Genomic DNA, 18,440 nt, shown 5'->3' with positions numbered 1-18,440 from the left:
TCTGCCAGAATTACACCCAGAGGAGTGGTTCCCTCACTGCTTCCTTTAATTTCTGAGCAATGAAGCTGTCCGTGAGGCAAGGCCAAAGTGTATCAGAGGCTCTGTGTTGAGCAGAATGAGATTTCCAGAGGTTGAGTTACTTCAGGATCCCTGTTCCAGGGTTGGGATATTTAGGACAGGCTCTGGCTCTGGGACAGTTTGACGATCCCCCCATGCTCATCATTATCACCCCTCCACTGTCTGCAGTTTGTAGAGAGCTCTCGCGTGCTTCCTTCAGCCATCCTGAAAAGTCGATGGGTTTGTTTTTGTGGTTGACCTCTATTACACGGGAGGACACGGAGGCCCATTCACGAGTCCTCATCACACAGCTAGTCAAGGAAGAGCTGGGGATTTCATCTTGGGTCTGACTCTATAATGGCGCTTTCCGGTCCTATTACACTGCCTGCCATCAAGCTGTCTGTGGCTACTCCCTCAACCGCCATATTTCGATTCCTCTCTTCTCCATCATCACCCAGATATCTCTGACAAAGACTTGGGAATTGAGAGGAGAGGGGAATGCCAAGGAAGCAAGATGGCGTCTGTGGGGCCACAGGGCTTGCAGGTCCAGAAGGAAACCTCCCTCTTGAGGACCATGGCAGGACTCGGCCTGAAGGTGCCCACAGTCCTTTGGAGCAAAGAGCAAGCAGCAAGATGTGGCCATGTTTCCTCAGGTGACCTCAGGGACAAGCAACCCTTACCTGTCAGAGTCCACCCTTCATCCTACACACCTCACTCCTACCCACATGATCACGTGCGTACACCACACTCCCCACCAGCCCATGAAACAAGAGGTTTTGAGGCTACCAGGGTGTCCAAAAGGTGCTCATTGCTCAGTGACTTCTCAGCCTAAAAAAAGGTACAGTCAAGGAAGCCTGGATGTGAGGGTTCAGGCCATCAGGCTGGGCGGCCTGGGTGAAGTCCCCTAACCTCAGCCTCCTTCCCTGCTTAAGTGGGGCTAAAGAGCCCTCTCTACCACTCACGGCTTTGGTGAGGGGAAGGCCAGGACTGAAGAATGTGGGAGGTGGCCGCAGAGGCAAACATCCAGGAAGCCGACAAAAGCAGTCTGAACTGTGCTCCCCGGTGTGGTAACCACTAGCCCCCCGTGGCCATTTAAATTAATCGAAATGACATGATATTAAAGACTCCGTTCTTCCGTCCCATGAGCCACATTTCAAATGCTCCGTTGTGGCTACCGTATCGGACAGTGCAGCTAGAGAGCATTCCCTCCATGTCTGCAGAAAGTTCTACGGGACAACACCTAGCAGTCTCCCCTCTGACTGGTTTCTTGTGGCCCCTGCCCTTGCTCTCACCCCTTTCTTCTTCATGCAGACTCCTTCCCCAGCCACCCAACCCCAGAGACCATGGTTGGAGTGAGGAGGGCTGGGGGAGCGTAAGGGATAAGCTCAAGCTGCCGGCAGGAGTGAGGCTGTCCTCTTCTGCGGGCCAGTTTGGCTGCCTACTGAGACGATAAGCTCCTGAAAGGCAGGGTCTCTGTCTGGTGTCTTCTGCCTCCCTGACCATGCCCTGCACAGTGTTAGGCACATAGGTCTTCGAGCACGATCATGGTCCACTGGGGCTAACTGGGGTTCCAGAAGCTTGGGTCAGTACAGCCCTGGCTTGGCCATGGCTTTCCTGCGTGATGTCTAGAAGGTCACCCCGCCAGGCCGCAGCTCTCCCTCCACCAAGGAGCAAGGGGATTGGCTGGAAGAGATGATCTCAGAGCTTTCCTGCTCTATCCATCCACAGCATCAGGAGGCAGATGCAGATTCCCTGGGCCAGGCCCTGTGGTTGGAGCCCATTCTATCAGCGGCCAGTGCTCAGACCCAAGGCCAGACCCCACAGGGAGCTGTGCTGTGTGAAGATGTGTGTGATGGGGTGCCTGGCATTGTGTGAGTGTGTGTGTGTGTGAGTGTGCGTGTTCATATGTGGACGTATACATTTGCTAGCTCCCACATCAAGGTAACAACATTACCACGCAAATGCATAACTAACCTGTATTCGGGTAATGGGTGTGAGGTCTTCGGGACACATTCTTATTGCCCATTTCTCCCCTTTTCCCCTGGTGATTTGATAAGCAAATATGTTCCAGTGTCTGCAAAGCAGAGCCTCTTTTGGGAGACCAAGACCCAGCTCCTAGGACCCAGGGTTGTCTACAGATCCCCATGGTCCCAGGACACAGGCTGAGCTCAGGGATGTTCTGGAAAACCAGGCTCTGCCAGTCAGCTCTCAAGGATGCCAGAGCCCGGCACAAACCCAGACCTTCGTCTGTTTGCTGGAGGGCAGGGGCACCGGATTTAGAAAAGCGGACGGAGCCCACTAAGCATCTCCTCACCTTAATGTCCTCACCGTGGCGCAAAGCCCGCCATCGTACGCACAGCTAATGAACGGTTTGCTCAATGACTAGACTAATAAATGAGTGCATGAGCTAACTCGGGGCCTGTACACACAGGCCCCCCACGGGCTCACCCAGGCCTGGAGCCAGGCCCCTGAGTCCATGCCCTTCGGCTTTCCAACCCAGCAAGCTCCTCCACCTTCCCCCAGCGGGAGGAGCCACTTCCCTTGCTGCTGGGCCTCCTTGGCTGGGTTGGGATAGTCAAGATGCTGGAAGAGGAAGGGGCCGGTCCGTGTCTTCCTCTTCTCCTGAAATCAAGCCACCTGCCTGCCCAATCATGCCTTGCTTCATGCCTCCTTCCCAACACCCCGCTCTGCCCGGCTGCCCTCCCTTTCCAGTATTCCTGTCATCTGCCCCCTCCCATCTACTGAAATCCGAGGAAGCCCAGAGCATCAGTCCGTGCAGGGACATCCTTACTCTCCACTGGTATGTTGCTGTCCTGCTGATAGACAGCGGTCCTTCATAGCCTGGGCCAAGACAGCCCACCTGAAGCAAACCAGTCTTCCAGAGTCCTGTAGCCCTCCGCCACCGCCCACAGCCCCGGTCCCTGTGCCCAGCTCACCTGTCTCTCCCCAGATGGGCAGGTATTCATCTTGCTGAATGTCCAGCATGATCTCCAGCCCGTTGCCTGTCCCGCCCTTGACCGTGGTGAGCAGAGGTTTGCCGTCCTCGCCTGAGTTAAACATGTAACACTTTCCATATTTTGTAAACACCTGAGGGAGAGAGGAGAGGGAGAGCAGCACATGAGTGACCAGACTAGAGACTGGTGAGACCCGAGGGGTGCAACATCAGGCCAGGGTCCCCACAGCCCGTCCCAGTCAAGCCCTCTCGAGGACCAATGATTCCTCACTGTGGCTGATGGCTGGACTTGTGCCAAGCAGGATTCTGACATCAAAGAACAAATCTGGACACACTCTGGGGTCTGTTGCAATGGGATCTGGTGTCTTCTCCCTCTGGGCACACTCCCCCGCCCCGGGTGGTCCTGTCCATCTTCCAAATGTGGAACATCATCTGTAAGCCAATCTGCACCTCCAGCCCCAAGCTCTCTCCTGGCCTCCAGACTCACTGATCCCAGCACCTGATAAGGGTGACTTCAGGGGCCCCAGAGTCCCCTGACACTCAGGGAGTCCCAGTGGGAACAAACGTCCTCAGGTTTGCCACCCGACCCAGGGAAATATCCCAGGGAATAGCATCACCACCTGCCAAGAGGTTCAAGCCAGACCCTCAGAGTGGCTGTCCACTCTTCCACTTCCTCACCCCCATGTCCGATTAGCCACCAAGGCCTATCAAGGCCGTCTCTACATCCAGCATGCATTTCACCTTTTCTTTACTGCACTCTGCCGTAACCCAGGACCCAGGCATTGCTTGCCTGGGCTGCTATGGTTTCTTAGCTGGGCTCCTGGATTCCAGACCACCTTCTCCAGCCCATCCTCCAACTTTGCTGTGGCTCCCTCTTTCTAAAATGTAAACCTCACCTTGCTAATCCTGTGCTTAAAATCCATCAGGGCTCCCCAGCGCCCATAGGCTAAAATCTAGGCCCTCCGTACCCAGCCTTCTATGATGCCCTCTGCCCACTCCATCCTCCCGCTCCCTATCTGTGTCCATGGGAATCCACTAGAAGGGAAGCTCCATGCATTCGGGGACTACATCTGCTTGTTTGCTGAGGTACTTATCCCAGTCTGGTACCTGGCACGTGGGGGTGCTCCAGAAATAGATGTTGAATGAATGAATGAATGAATGAGTGAATGAGTGAGTGATGAGTGGGTGGATGGAGTCAGATCAGACAACCTGCTGTTTCACACACTTCTGGCTTTCTATTTGCTGCTTCTGCTACCTGTAACTCCTCTAACTCCTCTTCCTGCCCGGACAGCCTCTAGCTGTTGTCCAAGACTGGACTGATGCGTCTCCTCCAGGAAGCCTTCCTGAGCCCCAGGACCAAGTTGGGCTATGTCCCTCCTCCCCGTTCCCCTTGCTCCTTCACCACAGCAGCTATCACATGGCCCCAAATGGTTGGTCCGCATCTCTCCTGAACGTGACTTTGCCGCTCACTTCTGAATCCAAGGACTTACTACAATGCCTGCCACCCAGTAGGTATTTGGACACGTTTGTTTGATGATTACCTGATTACAACGATGTGGTGTGATGGTGTGGTGGTGTGATGGTGTGATGGTGTGGGAAGAGCCCAGGGCAAGGAATGCAGAGATCTTTGTCCACGTTTGACGTTGCCACTCATTAGTTGGGAACCAAATAAACCCTCCAAGCCTCAACTTCTCCATCTATAAAATGGGAGTTCTCGCCCTTTCCTTAGTACCTCTCAAGGTTACTGAGAAGATCAGCTGGGGTAATACATGCACACGTGCTTTGAAAACTATAAAAGCTTTCTACAAATGCTATGGGTTATTATGCTTACATAACTGCTTTGGAACGTCGAGCCGAAGCCAAATTACATCTGGCAAAATTGGCTGGAAGAGAGCCAGGCCAACTGTATTGGGTTCCTGCAGCCACTGAGTTTTGGGCCCAGACCCCTCCTTGGCCATGCTCCCCTGAGCTGTTCCCGCCTGCAGCATGGACAGAGGGGGACTCTCTGGCTTCCCATCCTCCAGTGCGGGGGTAGATAACTAGCAGGGGCAAGTGCTGGAGGCTGCCTTTCTCATGCAGACCTTGAGGGCCAGATGGAAGGAAGGAAGAGAGGCTTCTACGAGGTGCCAGACGCTCTGCTAGACACTCATCTGTGTTACCTCCTTTAACACTTGCAACCATGACTGCTCTGGGTACTGCTGCTCCCATGGTGCAGAGGAGGAAACCGAGGCCCAGAGATGCTAAGTGACTTGCCTAAGGTCACACAGCTATGAAGTAGAGATGCTGAGATACGAAATACCTGAATATCTAATACTTATGTTCTTTCTGGTTGTGCTCCCTTGGGTCTTTGTCACTGGGACCTTTCTGAGCCGTACTCTGTTTCTCTGTACCTTGTTTTTTCCATTAGCCCATCAATAGTCACAGGCATGTGCTCCTCCTACGTGCAAGGATTATGGGGATTGCAAAGAAGTACAAGGCCGGCTACCTGCCTTCAAGACCCGTGGGAAGCACCAGCAAAACATAGAGTCCACGTTTTCTTCCCTGTATAACATGTCTGAGTCCCTGACCAGTCCCACTGTTTCAGGACAGCCAAGCCCTACGCCCTCAGCTTCATGCTGGGGGAGGACAGCTGAACCTGGTTTTGCAAAAAAACCCTGAGCTTTATTGTTGCTGTTGCATACAGCTACTGGACCTGGCTGACGCGTTCATCCCTGGAGAGATGTTCTCTGGGACCACCGTAGTGAACAGATGAGAGAATCTTACAGTTAGCACATCCTTGGCAAGGGGTTGAACACATCTGGAGTGACTTCTGGGTGTTCTAATAGGATTTTTCTTTGTAGGGCCACTAAATAGGCTTGTTGGCTCCAAAACTGATTATAATATGAATTGCCTATCTACACGAGGAGATTCGTAAGTAAAAGTACATTTCGGCTTTGCACCGGATTATTGCAAACTCCAAATCCCCCACCTCCCCACACTTAGTAACTGAACTCCAGAATATTGGGCTGGGGTTAGATTGTGACCCCTACCCCCCGGGGTCAGCGGTGGTCCCAGCCCAGGGTCTCTGATCCCAGACATGCTGGGTGGGTGGGGTCGACAGAGGGTATTAACCCTCCGTGAGCTTCCGAGGGGGATGACAAGGTGCGGAAACTCCGAGGGCCCTTATAGACCATCTCACCGACCCACCTTACTTCACGGTGAAGGAAACGCAGAGCCGGGAGGGAGGAGGCAGCTTGCTAGAGGCTGCTCAGTGAGGACCGGCTTAGTCTGCATTTCCTTTACAGTAACCTCCCTCAGTTTCCCCACTTACAACAGGAGATGGAGGCCCCGGGGGCTTGTTACCTTCAGCTGGTCATTGACACAGCGCCTGCTGCATGTCGGGCCCTGGGCTGGCACCCCCAAACCTCAGGCCTCCAAGTCTCCCCTACAGAGGAGGGAGCAGATGAGTCTTTGCGGTGGCAGTGATGGAAACTCACTCCGCATCCTTGGCTGTCCCCTCGCCGGGCCTGCTACTCGTCCTGGGCCCCGGTGGTGGCTCCCGCAGGGGCCCATGGTGTCAGTCTCTCCCCCGGCCCCTGCTCCCAGCCTCCATTTCAATTGGGACGTCCTGTCTTACAAGCTCACGCCTCCCGTTTTTTCCCTTTACGGCGCACATCCAAGCATGTAACTAGCTGGTTACCCATGTGGCTGTTTGTTGGACACGTCTTTGCTAGGCTGCAGGCTCTGAGATGGTAGGGACTGTGTCTGTTTTGTGGAATGAATGAAGGGACTCCAAGGTGCTGCCAACCCACGTCCCCTTGCCCACCTCTGGGCGGTGCCCTTCGGTGCTGGCCAGCCTTGCTGGTTCTGGCAAGAGCTGGGCCTGGCCCTTGTCCCCCCTTCCTCCCCTCTCTTTGTCTGCTGAGGCCCTTCTCAGCTTCCCACTTCCTCGTACCTAAGCATTTTTGCTTGCTTCTGCACGAAGGTATTAGAGGAAATAACCCTTTCGGGGGCTAAGACAGTCTACCTTTGTGGGGGCAGGAGAAGGGGCTCTGAGACAGCAGGCTCGTGCTGGCTGCACGCTTCTGCCGGCCTCCCTGACGGCACTGCGGAGCCCGCGGCTCCTGCCTGGTGTTTCCGAGACGGTGATCTTCCTCTCTGCTCAACGTCAAAGGCCTGAGAGCTATTTACACACCGCACAATTCTGCTACAAACTTGGGACAAGTTGCAGCTCTCCTTCCCCATTTCGGAGGAATAATGATGTGTAAGCGTAACACACGCTTCAAATGTCTGTCTTATCGTCCCCGGCCAGAAAGTACAATTTTTAAGTCCAGACTGTCAGGCCCAGCTCGCCGCTTCTGCAGACCTGCCATTCTCCCAGGCTTCGCTCTCCTCTCCCGGTAAGTGCTGACAGCCCCCTCGCGGATGGCCGCACTGGAAGCTGGGTTGCTAGGAGTCTAGAATTGCACTCGGTCAGGTGGGTTTGTCAGACTTAAAGGTGCGCATTTCAAAGCTGGATCTCCAGGGCGGGGGGGGGGGGGGGGGGATCCTGAGATAAAAACGAGCCCCGTGAAATTCACTTTCATTGCTAACATTTGCAGGGTGCGTTACAGCTTAGAATGCCTACCCTGAGAAACAAACTGAGGGCTTCAGAGGGGAGGGGGTGGGGGAATGGGATAGACCGGTGATGGGTAGTAAGGAGGGCACGTATTGCATGGTGCACTGGGTGTTATACGCAACTAATGAATCATCGAGCCTTACATCGGAAACTGGGGATGTACTGTATGGTGACTAACATAATATAATTAAAAAAAACTTAAAAAAAAAAAAAAGAATGCCTAAAGAAGGCGGCAGCTCTCTCTGTGGCCCCACGAAGGGGAGGAAACTAACAATTCCTGAGCCTCTACTCCGTGCAGGGCCCTGCTTGGCATTTCCATAGGTGTTCTCTCTTCCCTCATGGTGGTCCAGCTCCCCTGCTGGGGAGACAGCTTGTGATTACTTCCCAGGAGTTGAGGAGACTGAGGCTGCTGAAGAGGTGGGTCGTAGAGCTGGGACTTGTGGGTGAGACTTTATCACCAGGGAAGTTACAAGGAAGGAAGCCTGGGATCTGGGGCCAGACAGGATGCGATCAAGGCAGCCCCCTATTACTTGTCAAGTGCATGGCCCCGAACATGGCATTTTTCTGTCCCCAGGGCATTGCCCCATCAACAAACCAGCAAAGACAGTCTTGCCGTGTGGTTGGATGGCCTAAGTGAGAGGATGTAAGTGGGTTGGTTTGGAGGATTATGTAATAGATAACCTAACTAGTTAGGGATCCATACAAGGTGTGTGGGGGGGTGTCACTAGGTTTCTCCTCTTCAGCGGAAGAGAGATTAGTCATTTGGGTTATTTTTTTTTTTTAAAGATTTTATTTATTTATTCGACAGAGATAGAGACAGCCAGCGAGAGACGGAACACAAGCAGGGGGAGTGGGAGAGGAAGAAGCAGGCTCATAGTGGAGGAGCCTGATGTGGGGCTCGATCCCATAACGCCGGGATCACGCCCTGAGCCGAAGGCAGACGCTTAACCGCTGTGCCACCCAGGCGCCCCAGTCATTTGGGTTATTGGTAGGGAGGCCGAGATGAACTGAATGGGGGCTTGAGGGCTCCTGTCCTCTCTGCTTATGCCCCTACAATACCGAGCTCATTTCGAAGTAGTTAGAGGAGATGAAGATCACCGTGTACCACTGATCGCTTACTCCTTAATACCGCCAAGCCGGTTGCTGAAGCCCTGGGCAGCCCATGAGATGACCGGCCCCATGGAGTTCTGGAGGAGAGGGAGGTATTTCCATGCTTATCACCCACTTTGAAAATCTACATGTGAATTCCAACCCAATTGTAACCAGTTATTGGTAAAGTGGGAGGATCCCACCAATCTGACGTTGACACATTCTAAACTGAAGGAACATGGATGTGAGGATGGGGAGAAGGTCTCACTGTCTTCCTGTAACAGAGTAGCTCCGAAGTTTGCTACCCTCCCTGGAGTGCCACTCACTGTATAGCTGCCATCACTAATATTTGCAACAGCCCCATGAGGTTGGTATTATCACCCCCATTTTACAGATGAGAAGATCAAGGCCCGGAGGGCTGAGCCAGGTCACCGAGCTGGTCAGTGGAGAAACTCAGGGCAAAATCCATCTTTGCCTAGTTCCAAAGCCTGCGCTCTTTGCCCCCTGCCCCTCGTAGCTACGGCTCCAATCATACCTCTTTCCCAAACTGCTGTGCTCCCGGCCAACTGGTGAGATTACAGCTTGCTAACTCAGGGCTCTCCCACCTGGTAGTAGGGAAGGTATATCTCAGAGTCAGAGGCAACCTGGAAAAGTGCAAACATCTTCTCATCCAAACTTCTCTTTTTCATATGGGAGTCTAAGGTCCACAGAGGTGAAGTGACCTGTTTCAGGTCACACAGCCAGTTGGGGGACAGAGCTGAGATCTGATCTGGGCTCGCTGGCTTGGGTCTGTGCTCTTCCTCTAAAGCCTTCTGTTTGCACATGCCAGGGGCTGGAAATCACAGCCAGGCCCCCTTTCTCAGGGCATTGTGTCCAGAAATACAAGAAAGATTGGCAGCCGCTGCTGGCCTCAGGTGCTAGCATCCAGGCTCGGCGTGACCTGCCGGGGTCCCCGGCCTTACAGAGTCTGGGAAATGCAAAGTGGGGCCCTTGCTGGGAAAGGTTAGGAACGGCTGATACCCATGAAGACACAGTTTTCTGGTTCAATTAATAGTGCAAACAACATTTCTACACCATGTACCTACTTAAGAAAATAAATTATGTATAAGTTCCCTTAAGGATTGTTGAAATACCCACTCACCAGCAGAGCACTAAGCCTGCAAGCTTCCGACCTTCCAGTCCCTTCATTAATCCTGACCTTTAGGGCTTCTTCTAGGCAGTGGGTTTCTTGTCTCTTTTTGCTTATTACACTTGAAGGACATGAAATTGCACTGCTCCGAAATGCCTTCAAAATTCAGCCTTTCCCTCTCCACACCCGCCCCCCGCTGAGTTAACTGAGCTTGCCTCGCAACGAGTTTCTGAAATTTCTCATTAGGCTGTTTTCGAAAGAACCTGCACGTTCAAGCCAACCGTTTAGTCTTATTTGTTTGGTTTGCCTTTTTCAGACTCCTGAAACACATTTCACACAATTGGGAAGTGAGAACGTCTGTCAAATGGGTTCCCAAGCTTCCAGGAAACAAAATGAATCTGCCTTTTTGTTTCCTGAAGTTGCAATTAGCATGTTTGAAGATGAAACACAGCAGGGGGAGGCATGCGGGGCGGGGGGGGGGGGGGGGGGGGGGCTGCCAGAGACGGTCCGCTCTTTGAAGGCAAGGACTGTATCTTATGAAAATCTCTGCTTGCTCTTTTTCATTGGTTTCTACAGCAGGAATTTCTGACTAGTTCTCTCCTTCCAAGGACTGTTGCATGACTGTGTTTATTTCCTACCAGAAGATTAAAAAGGCCCTTGCAACAGATACCCACGAAAGCACCTCCTTGTGGTCCGTGCTGTTCCTGGAAATGAAGGAGCCAAGGGAACATGGCCCCTTTGCAACCACTTGTCACCTCTTCCCAGCCAGGAGGCCACCATCTCTTTTTAGGACCTCATTAATATCATTCTCCTTAGAGGCGACTTTCTGGGGGGGAAGGGGAAGAAGGAACAGTCACCGAGCACTGACCACGAGTCGAGCCCCTGTACCAACTGCTCCATACCCCTTCTATCCTTTCAAGCTCACAAAGCCCGCTAATGTCGGCGTTATTCCGCCCAGTGTGCAGATGAGAAAACTGAGGCTCTGGGAGGCTAAATACCTCGTCCAAGATCCTACGGCTAAAGAGCGGTTCGCCTGACGTTCCCTTGTATGTGCAGGGGTTGTGGGAAGTACGCTTGGCATTATTAGAATGTGTGAGACGGTCATGCGACCCCCTCCTCCACGCCCCTGCACCCATCTGCTGGGATGTGACATTTCCCATGCCTGTCTCGCTGCGAGGCCGTCCTCTCTCCTCGCTCTAAGCCTGAGTGCAGCCAGGTCCTTGTCCCCTGGCAACTGTCCAGAGAGCTTGAGGCTGCGCAGGAGGGAAGCGTGTGCGCCGTGCAGAAGGAAGAGCATCACGCAGCTGAGAATCTGTGTCAGCTGGGAAAACAGCACGAAGGGGAGGAATGGGCGACGCAGAGTGTTCTCCTCCGATTCAAACATTTTGTGAGCAAATGTGCTGCTGGTGGATGACTCATGGCGACAGAGGGCGATTTAAAGGCACTCCGGCTGCTCACCTGGAGAGTCGCTGGAAACGCCAGACTCTGCTGATGAATCCCTCCTGACAGCTCATGTGAGCCTCCCATACCGGGCTCGACTTGAGGCTGCGAAGTGGGATGTGGGGAACCAGACGCCTTTTGAGCTGGACCTGCAGCTTGGCTGGTGGGGGGCTGGGGCCTGGCCTGACGGAAGTTTCAAATGGGATTCAGCGACAGGTGGGCTGCTCTCTCTGCTAAGGCCCCACTGTCTGTCTCCTGCGGGCAGGAGGGGCTGTGGCATTTTCATCTCTGGATCCCCAGGACCTGGCTCCAGACCCGGCACATAGTAGGCACTTACGGGAAATGTCTGGGTGAAAGCGAGGAGTTGAGCATGGAATTGCTTCCAGGGCTGCCTCTGCACTGATTGGGGGTAATTTCATCTCGTTGGCTCTGGATCCTTCCTCTCGGAAGGGCTGCCAAGAGTACCTTTCAGTAAAATTGTAACGATCGAAAGGGCCATAATGGGTCTGAAAAGGCTCCGTGGGGGAAAAACCCTCCACCCAAGCGGGGCCCATTTCTGTGTGTGGTTTGCAAGATGCCGAAGCCCGCCAGGAGCAGGGGAGGGGCGGAGCTGTAATTTTGCTGTGGGAATTGAATCTGAGATGCTGTTCCGTCTGGGGCCATCGGCACAGCCCATCCACTCACTTGGTGGACATCTGCAGACCCCCTCTTGTGTTCTAGGCACCGCCTCAGGGGTCGGGGATGTAGAGATGAGTCAACCCTTTAGGAACTATCCAGCAGTTCTCCTAGAGAGGGTGGTGCCAGGGGCTGTGGGAATGGATAGAAGCAAAGCTGCCTGGTGAGCAGTGATGGAGGGGGGTCTGGGGTCTGCTGCAGAACTCTCTGTAGGCACGGTGACGGTGACACCAGGGTACTTAACAGGTTGAGACAGACCCCTTAGACTGGCTCCTGGTCTGAGAAGGGCCATGCTGACACTCTCAGGAAGACCAGTGGTGCCAGTCCAGGCTTCTGGCTGCCTGCTGAGCCCTGCCTACCTGCCCATCACCCCAGCTCTCTTTTGGAACCGAATACCCTAGACAACCATGGGCTCTACTAAAATGTGAGCAGGATTTGTGGAAGAACACAGACTTTGGAGTCAGATTATCCTGGCTGAACACCTACTATGTGCTAGACACGGTGCACGATGAATAATGGAGCTCCCTTGTCAGATAGTTGATAATCATTAAGACGGAGATGCAGTGACCGAGAGGCGTTGGTACCTGGTTCTTTCCAAGGATGCCTGTGTCAGTCTCAGAGCACCCCCCACTCCCCTCAAGTCTGGCTCTCTGATCTGCCCATTGCCAACAGGTTGCCAAGCCAAACTTAGGGTCACAGGGCCAAGGCAAGTAGATAAATCAAAAGAGCACACGTCTGGAGAGCCAAGGCTGACTGGGAAGAGGATCCCCTTAGCTGTCGCCAGATGTGGGGAGCAGGCCCCAGGAGGGGTTCTCTGTTTTTAAGGAGGGACGAAAGTCCAGAAAAAGTGAAGGAGAGAGTGTGGCCACAAACCACGCCCAGTCCTGCTACCACTTTCTTCTGCTGCCCTCACTCTCTGTTTCTGCCCCTGCTGACCTGATTCTTGCTGTCCCCGTCTGGCCTGGTGCCCAGGCAAGGCAGACCTGGGGCAGCATGAGTCCAAGGCACAGCAGCCCAGACACACTGGGATGCAGCCCTGCGTCCTGCCACATCTGGATGTTCTGGGGAGCGGGGCACTTCTGAGTCTCTGTTCTCGTTACGCACAAGATGATGGATATACCTGGCAGAGGCCGTACCTGGGGTCACGGTCTCTGTTACGAGTTCTTTTTCCAGAGCTTGCCTGATCCTGACTGCAGCCCTGGGCCCTCTTCTACCTGTTGCCTGCTGCGTTTCCAGGGATATGTTACCTGCTTGGTTTTCCCTAAGGCTGTGTTAGATCTCTTCTGAAACATCCCTTGGCTATCCCCATATAAGAAGTCTGTATTACTCTTGCTGGATATTTCTGCTCAGTTGAACTTCACTTTCCCTCACCCTCCTGGCACCTATTCCCAGGGCTTGGATGGGCTTCACTCTCACTGTATGCTTTGTATCTGGATGACCAACCCTGAGATAACACATGAGTCACTTCTTGCACCTGCCTCATTGCACACCTGCTGGGAATTGCATTTTTTTTTTTTTTTTTTGGCAGATGTGGGATGAGGAGGGGAAAGGAGGGGATCAGATATGTGTTCTGTTGTGTTCCTGGTTAATTTCCCATTATTCTACAGGGCTGTGTCGAAAACGATGCATCAGTAAAAACCAAATGATGGTTTATGATGTTTGCAGAGGAAAAGCAGATGTTCCAATTAATGCCAGGGCTGAAAATAATCCCAAGGCGGGCTGATTCTAAAAACTGATCAAGAAAAGGTCAAATAGGTAACTACCCACATGGCACTGAAATCCTCATACTGCTATATTCTTACTGATTTCATGTTTTCTCATTAAAAACATATTTCAGTTTTTCTAGGAAATGCTCAGAGAACGTCCTTGTCTTCTGCTCTTCCCAAGGGCTGGTCTTGGAGGTTGAAGAGCACGTAACTTTAGTAGCAAAGCATGTTCACAGTCATCACAGATTCACAAAGGCACAGGGTTTCTGGTCGTTCAATCAGATTGCTTTCCTGACACGTGCAATTAAGGCCTGGCTGGCAGATACACAGCACGCACGACGCCACTCTCCCTTGTAGGTCCCTGGCAGACATAACTGATCGATCACAGCACTCTCTCTCTCCGGGCCTGACAGTTCCTCTTTCAGGCCAACAATTCTGGCTGCCACTGAGTCTCTTAGATGAATCCTGTTTGCATTCTTTGTGTCAGAAGAACATAAGTTCTCCTGGTGGTGCAGTGTTTCTGTAAGAAGCAGCAATTCCTGAATTTGGGGGAAGGTTTGGGCACGTACCAGATGGCAATACGAGGGGCACAATTTCGGGGGTTGAGGTGGAAGGAACTCTAGTTGGTGACCAAGGCAGACATAGGACTTTGCATACTTCCAAAGGGCTTAGACTTGGCCCCTGTGGCAGAATGGAGCACGATTAAGCTTTGGAATCAAATCCCAATTCTGGGCTTTCCTAGCATTTTAAATCGGGCTAAGACCCCCTGAGCATCCCCACGTCATAGACTGGTAGACTAGACTCCTAGGAGACTGTAATTTTCATTGTACCACAGTTCCTTGACTTACGATCCAAGTACCAAAGGACCTGAGATGATTTAGGGGCTTTCAAAATGGAAGACAAAGCATTCTTTAGTGCATCAGACATCGAACGAGCAACTATGCCATGTCGAACGCGCTGCTAGTTTCTGGGAATACAAAGATAGTAAGACACGGATGCTACCCGCGGGTAGTTTATGAGTTGTCTGGGTAGAAGTGGAGATAAAACAGCTTCAGATCATCAAGGAGATACAGCAGCTGTAAGACCAGCACTGATCAATGTATACAACGGAGCTCTTGAGGAGTAAGGTCCACCCATGGAATATTCGCTCCAGCCCATCACCCCTGTTGGTCTGCGTGCATTTTCACAGGCCCTTCTTTTTGCTACAGCTTGGACATCAGCATGCCTTCATGCAGCCTGCCTTCCCTGTCCTCCCCGAGCCCCAGCCCCTCTCCTCACCTCCAAATCCTGGCGTGGACTAGGGGGGCAGAGGAGGTGTCTAGGGCACAGAACCCAAGGAGGCACCCCCTTCCTGGGGCTGCACTCCCACTCACTGGAGAGCGCACACCTCCTGAAATTTGCACCCCAGATGCCTTGCTTGCCTCGCCCTAGTCCAGGCCCTGCTCCAGACAGAGTCAGATGAAGAAAGGAGTGGAGACATTTGTGACGAAAGTGGCGTGACAACAGGTTCTCACAATAGGGTTGCAAAACAGACACTCTCGTCCCATTTTCAGATGAAGAAACTGGGGCTCAGAGAGGCGTCGCGGAGCAGTGACTGGCCTGCAGGAGTAGTGAAAGGTCACACACGGGCTTGTTCACTGGGGCAGATCCACGTGTGGACCCCCGTTCTGCCAGTCCTGAGCCACGTGATCTTGGGCCACTGACTTATTTTCTCTGACCTTCTGCTTCCTCGTCTGAAGAATGGGGATAATAATACCTCTCAGGGTGAGATGGCAGTGAACTCCAGGCACTTCCATCTTCTGGTTCTGTGACTCTGCTTTCCCACAGGTCGAGCGGACGGGCCGCACCTGCCTCACAGGGATGCCATGGGGACCCAATGAAATGATGGGGGTGCTGACCCAGAGTGAGTTCTCAGGAGCTGATGGCAGGGCGAAATGTCAGTTCCTTAGGCTTTGCTGTGTCTTCAGCCCTGTCAACTGTTCTCTTGGGGGGTCTCGAGGGCGTGAGCATGTGTTTGGTGAGTCCTTTGGGAGGTTCCGGATAATAGCTGCAGATCTTCCCTAGAGGGATAATTGAGACCGAATACCTGCTTCCTTCATGGGTTTCTGTCCTGATCCCATTCAAACCTCCTGGCAACCCTGCTTGCCTGACTCTCATTGCTAGGGAAGAAGCACCAGAATTCACGAGAGGCTAAAACCACTCTCCCAAGGTCACGCCGCGGGTCAGAAGCAGAGCAGGGTCTCCGCCCCATCTATGGGATGAAGAAGGCTCTGTGTATCCCACTATGGAACGGCCACCAAAAATACAAGCTGCTATTTCCCAGCAATGGTGCAAACCCAAAGATTTGCATCTGAGCGTGTTCCAACGTGCGGAAATATAAACAAGACTCATTACAAGCCGGTACATGAGACCTGGTGAGTGCCAGCTGCTTGCTAGGCATGGCGGAGGGATGCCTTGTGGCTCTGTAGGGTGGCCCTGTGGTGTCTTGGCTGTATCCCCAAAGTCTAGCTGAAGTTCCACAACTCTGTTCCCCAAAACCAGAGAAATGAAGGGCAGGTTAGCAGTTCTCTACAGGTTTAAGTCTCGCAGGTCCTACCTTGAGGCTAATTTCCTCCACTCAAGCCCTAGCGTTAGCCGAGTGTCAGGGTGATGCTACTCACGTCTTCTTGTGTCCTGCCCCAGCCTCCTGCACAGTGCTCCCCCTGCGCCCCACTCCTTTCCCCTCATTCATTTCCCATATAGTGGCCAAGGGATCTTTCTGGAAAGCAGACTCCCTGCTTAAACCCTTCCATGGCAGCAAACCCCTTGGTTGGGCTGATACAGGGATGCTGATGCCCTGGGCCCCCATGCAGCTGCTTCTAGCTCCTTCTCTCCTGCTCCCCCTGAGTCATCTCTGCCCAACTACACCCTTCTTCAAGCATGCCATGCTTCTTCACGCCTCTGTGCAGGCAGACATGTGGACCCCTCTGCTTGGGACCCCTCCCCTTCTTTTACCCAGATAACTCTTACTCATTCTTCCTGTCTTAGCCTGGCACCACCTCCTCCTGAACGTCTATCTGACTGCCCACCCTCCCCTTCAGAATGGGTTAGGCGCCCCCCTCGGAACTTGGACAGCCCTCGGTATCACGTCCGTTCCATCACAATGGATGGTCTGCTAACTCCTGCTTCAACGGTAGGCCCCCGCTGGCTTTTCCAAACTAGGGTCGGGTCTGAGGAAAGGACCCTCTTCATGCAGCCTGTACTTTCCCTTCCAGCCCTGATCACTTGTGCATTCGGTTGCCTCCCGTGTCCCCACGCTGGCCTGTAAGCTGTCGGCTGTCTGGCTCTGCTCACGTTCCGGGCTCACCGGGAAGCTGACAGGAGACGGAGACTCGCATGCAGAAGGTTCATCATGGGAACCAGCGTTCTCGAGGTCCGCATGCACAGACCATACCCGTAAGGGAGCAAAGGAGGCAGGTGAAGCCCCCTGACCCATGAGGAGCCCCGGAGCTGGGGTGGCCGTCCAGGGTTGTTCTGAAGCAAGGCGGGGGGCCAGCTGTTACTCCCTCATTGGCTTTGGGCCACTCCTGGGGAGAGGACAGAACCCCGGGTGAGGTACCTCTGTGCTGGAGGACAGTTCCCAGAGAGTATTTCTGGACCTGAGAGCTGTCCACTGCCAGTACGCCAGTCACCGGGTGGGTGAGGGCCTCGGTCCGGCAAGGACGAGCGCCCATCACGTCGCCATATTCTCCGTATCTGCCCTAGTTCCGGGGACTTGGCAGGAAACCAACACATGCCGAATAAACACCAACATAAACGCATCCATATATTTGTCTATCTTTGTTCCACCCCCAAACTGTGGGACTGTGTCTTACTTATTTCTCCCCATGCTCTATGCAGAGCCTACCTTCTCATAGGTACTCCAATAGAAGTTTGTTGAATGAATGATTAAGCTAAAAGAGAAAGATCAAAAGAAACAGTGCTGCAATTTGTTTCATAAGGAAAGATAAACTTGCACACCACTTCGCTCTTCCAAGTGAGCACACCTGTCTGGCCCCGTCTCATGAGCCAGGTGTCTTCCAAGTAGAAGATTCAGCAGGTGGGCCGTACCTCCCACGGCAAACCCCTGCCTACCCACATGGGTCCTGGCTGAATGGGCCAGGGAGAGATCTGGCGAGGAGGAGATCAAGTCTCCTTTCAGCAACGACAGCAGCCAGGCCTCCATCCTCCAAAGACAAAGAAGACATGGCTAGAGGAACGGGGGTTATTTAGGGTGGAAAAGGGCCGACTTGAGGAGGGTCACAGCTACCATCTGTCAAATACCAAATATTTGAAGGAATACCATTTGAAGGAGTAGGACTCCCTTCTGCTGTGGAGAACAGTTCTAGGGTTTCTGTTGGTTGTAGGGAAATAACTTCATTAAAATGTCCAACAATAATCTTTCTGCAGAGATGGACACATTCTATATCATAAGGACGGGGGTTACTCATGCGTATCCATTCATCAGAGCAATATAGCTAAGATAGGGGCATTTCAACGTGCAAACATTTTATGACAACAAAAAGGAAATATTAAATCATCAATATCATCATTATTATCATCCTTAGATGAGGGATGGAGAAGAGCGGAGGTATAGAGGAAATAAGAACATCAAAATGCTAATATTGTTTAATCTGGATGGCGGGCACATGGGGTTCATTATATTATTCTGTTTATTTTGTATACATGAGAACATTTGCCTAATAAAAATAGTTATATGTTAATTGTTAAAGATGAATCAAATGGACTGTGATGGGAGATAGTGAGCTTCCTGTC

At 52.7% G+C, this 18,440-nt stretch overlaps 1 protein-coding gene across 2 annotated transcripts in view; it reads right to left on the bottom strand.

Annotated features, from left to right (window-relative positions):
* ASIC2 (acid sensing ion channel subunit 2) overlaps positions 1 to 18,440 on the bottom strand; it is a 987,213-nt gene that overhangs the window by 84,980 nt on the left and 883,793 nt on the right. For both annotated transcript variants that reach the window (XM_026517621.4, XM_044390817.3), the window contains exon 2: positions 2,994 to 3,144. In XM_026517621.4, the coding sequence (XP_026373406.1) occupies positions 2,994 to 3,144 (151 nt within the window). The remainder of the gene's footprint in view (positions 1 to 2,993; positions 3,145 to 18,440) is intronic.

Source organism: Ursus arctos, unplaced genomic scaffold (genome assembly GCF_023065955.2).
Source record: "Ursus arctos isolate Adak ecotype North America unplaced genomic scaffold, UrsArc2.0 scaffold_24, whole genome shotgun sequence".
Lineage (NCBI taxonomy): Eukaryota > Metazoa > Chordata > Mammalia > Carnivora > Ursidae > Ursus > Ursus arctos.
This window is presented reverse-complemented; position numbering and strand designations above follow the sequence as displayed.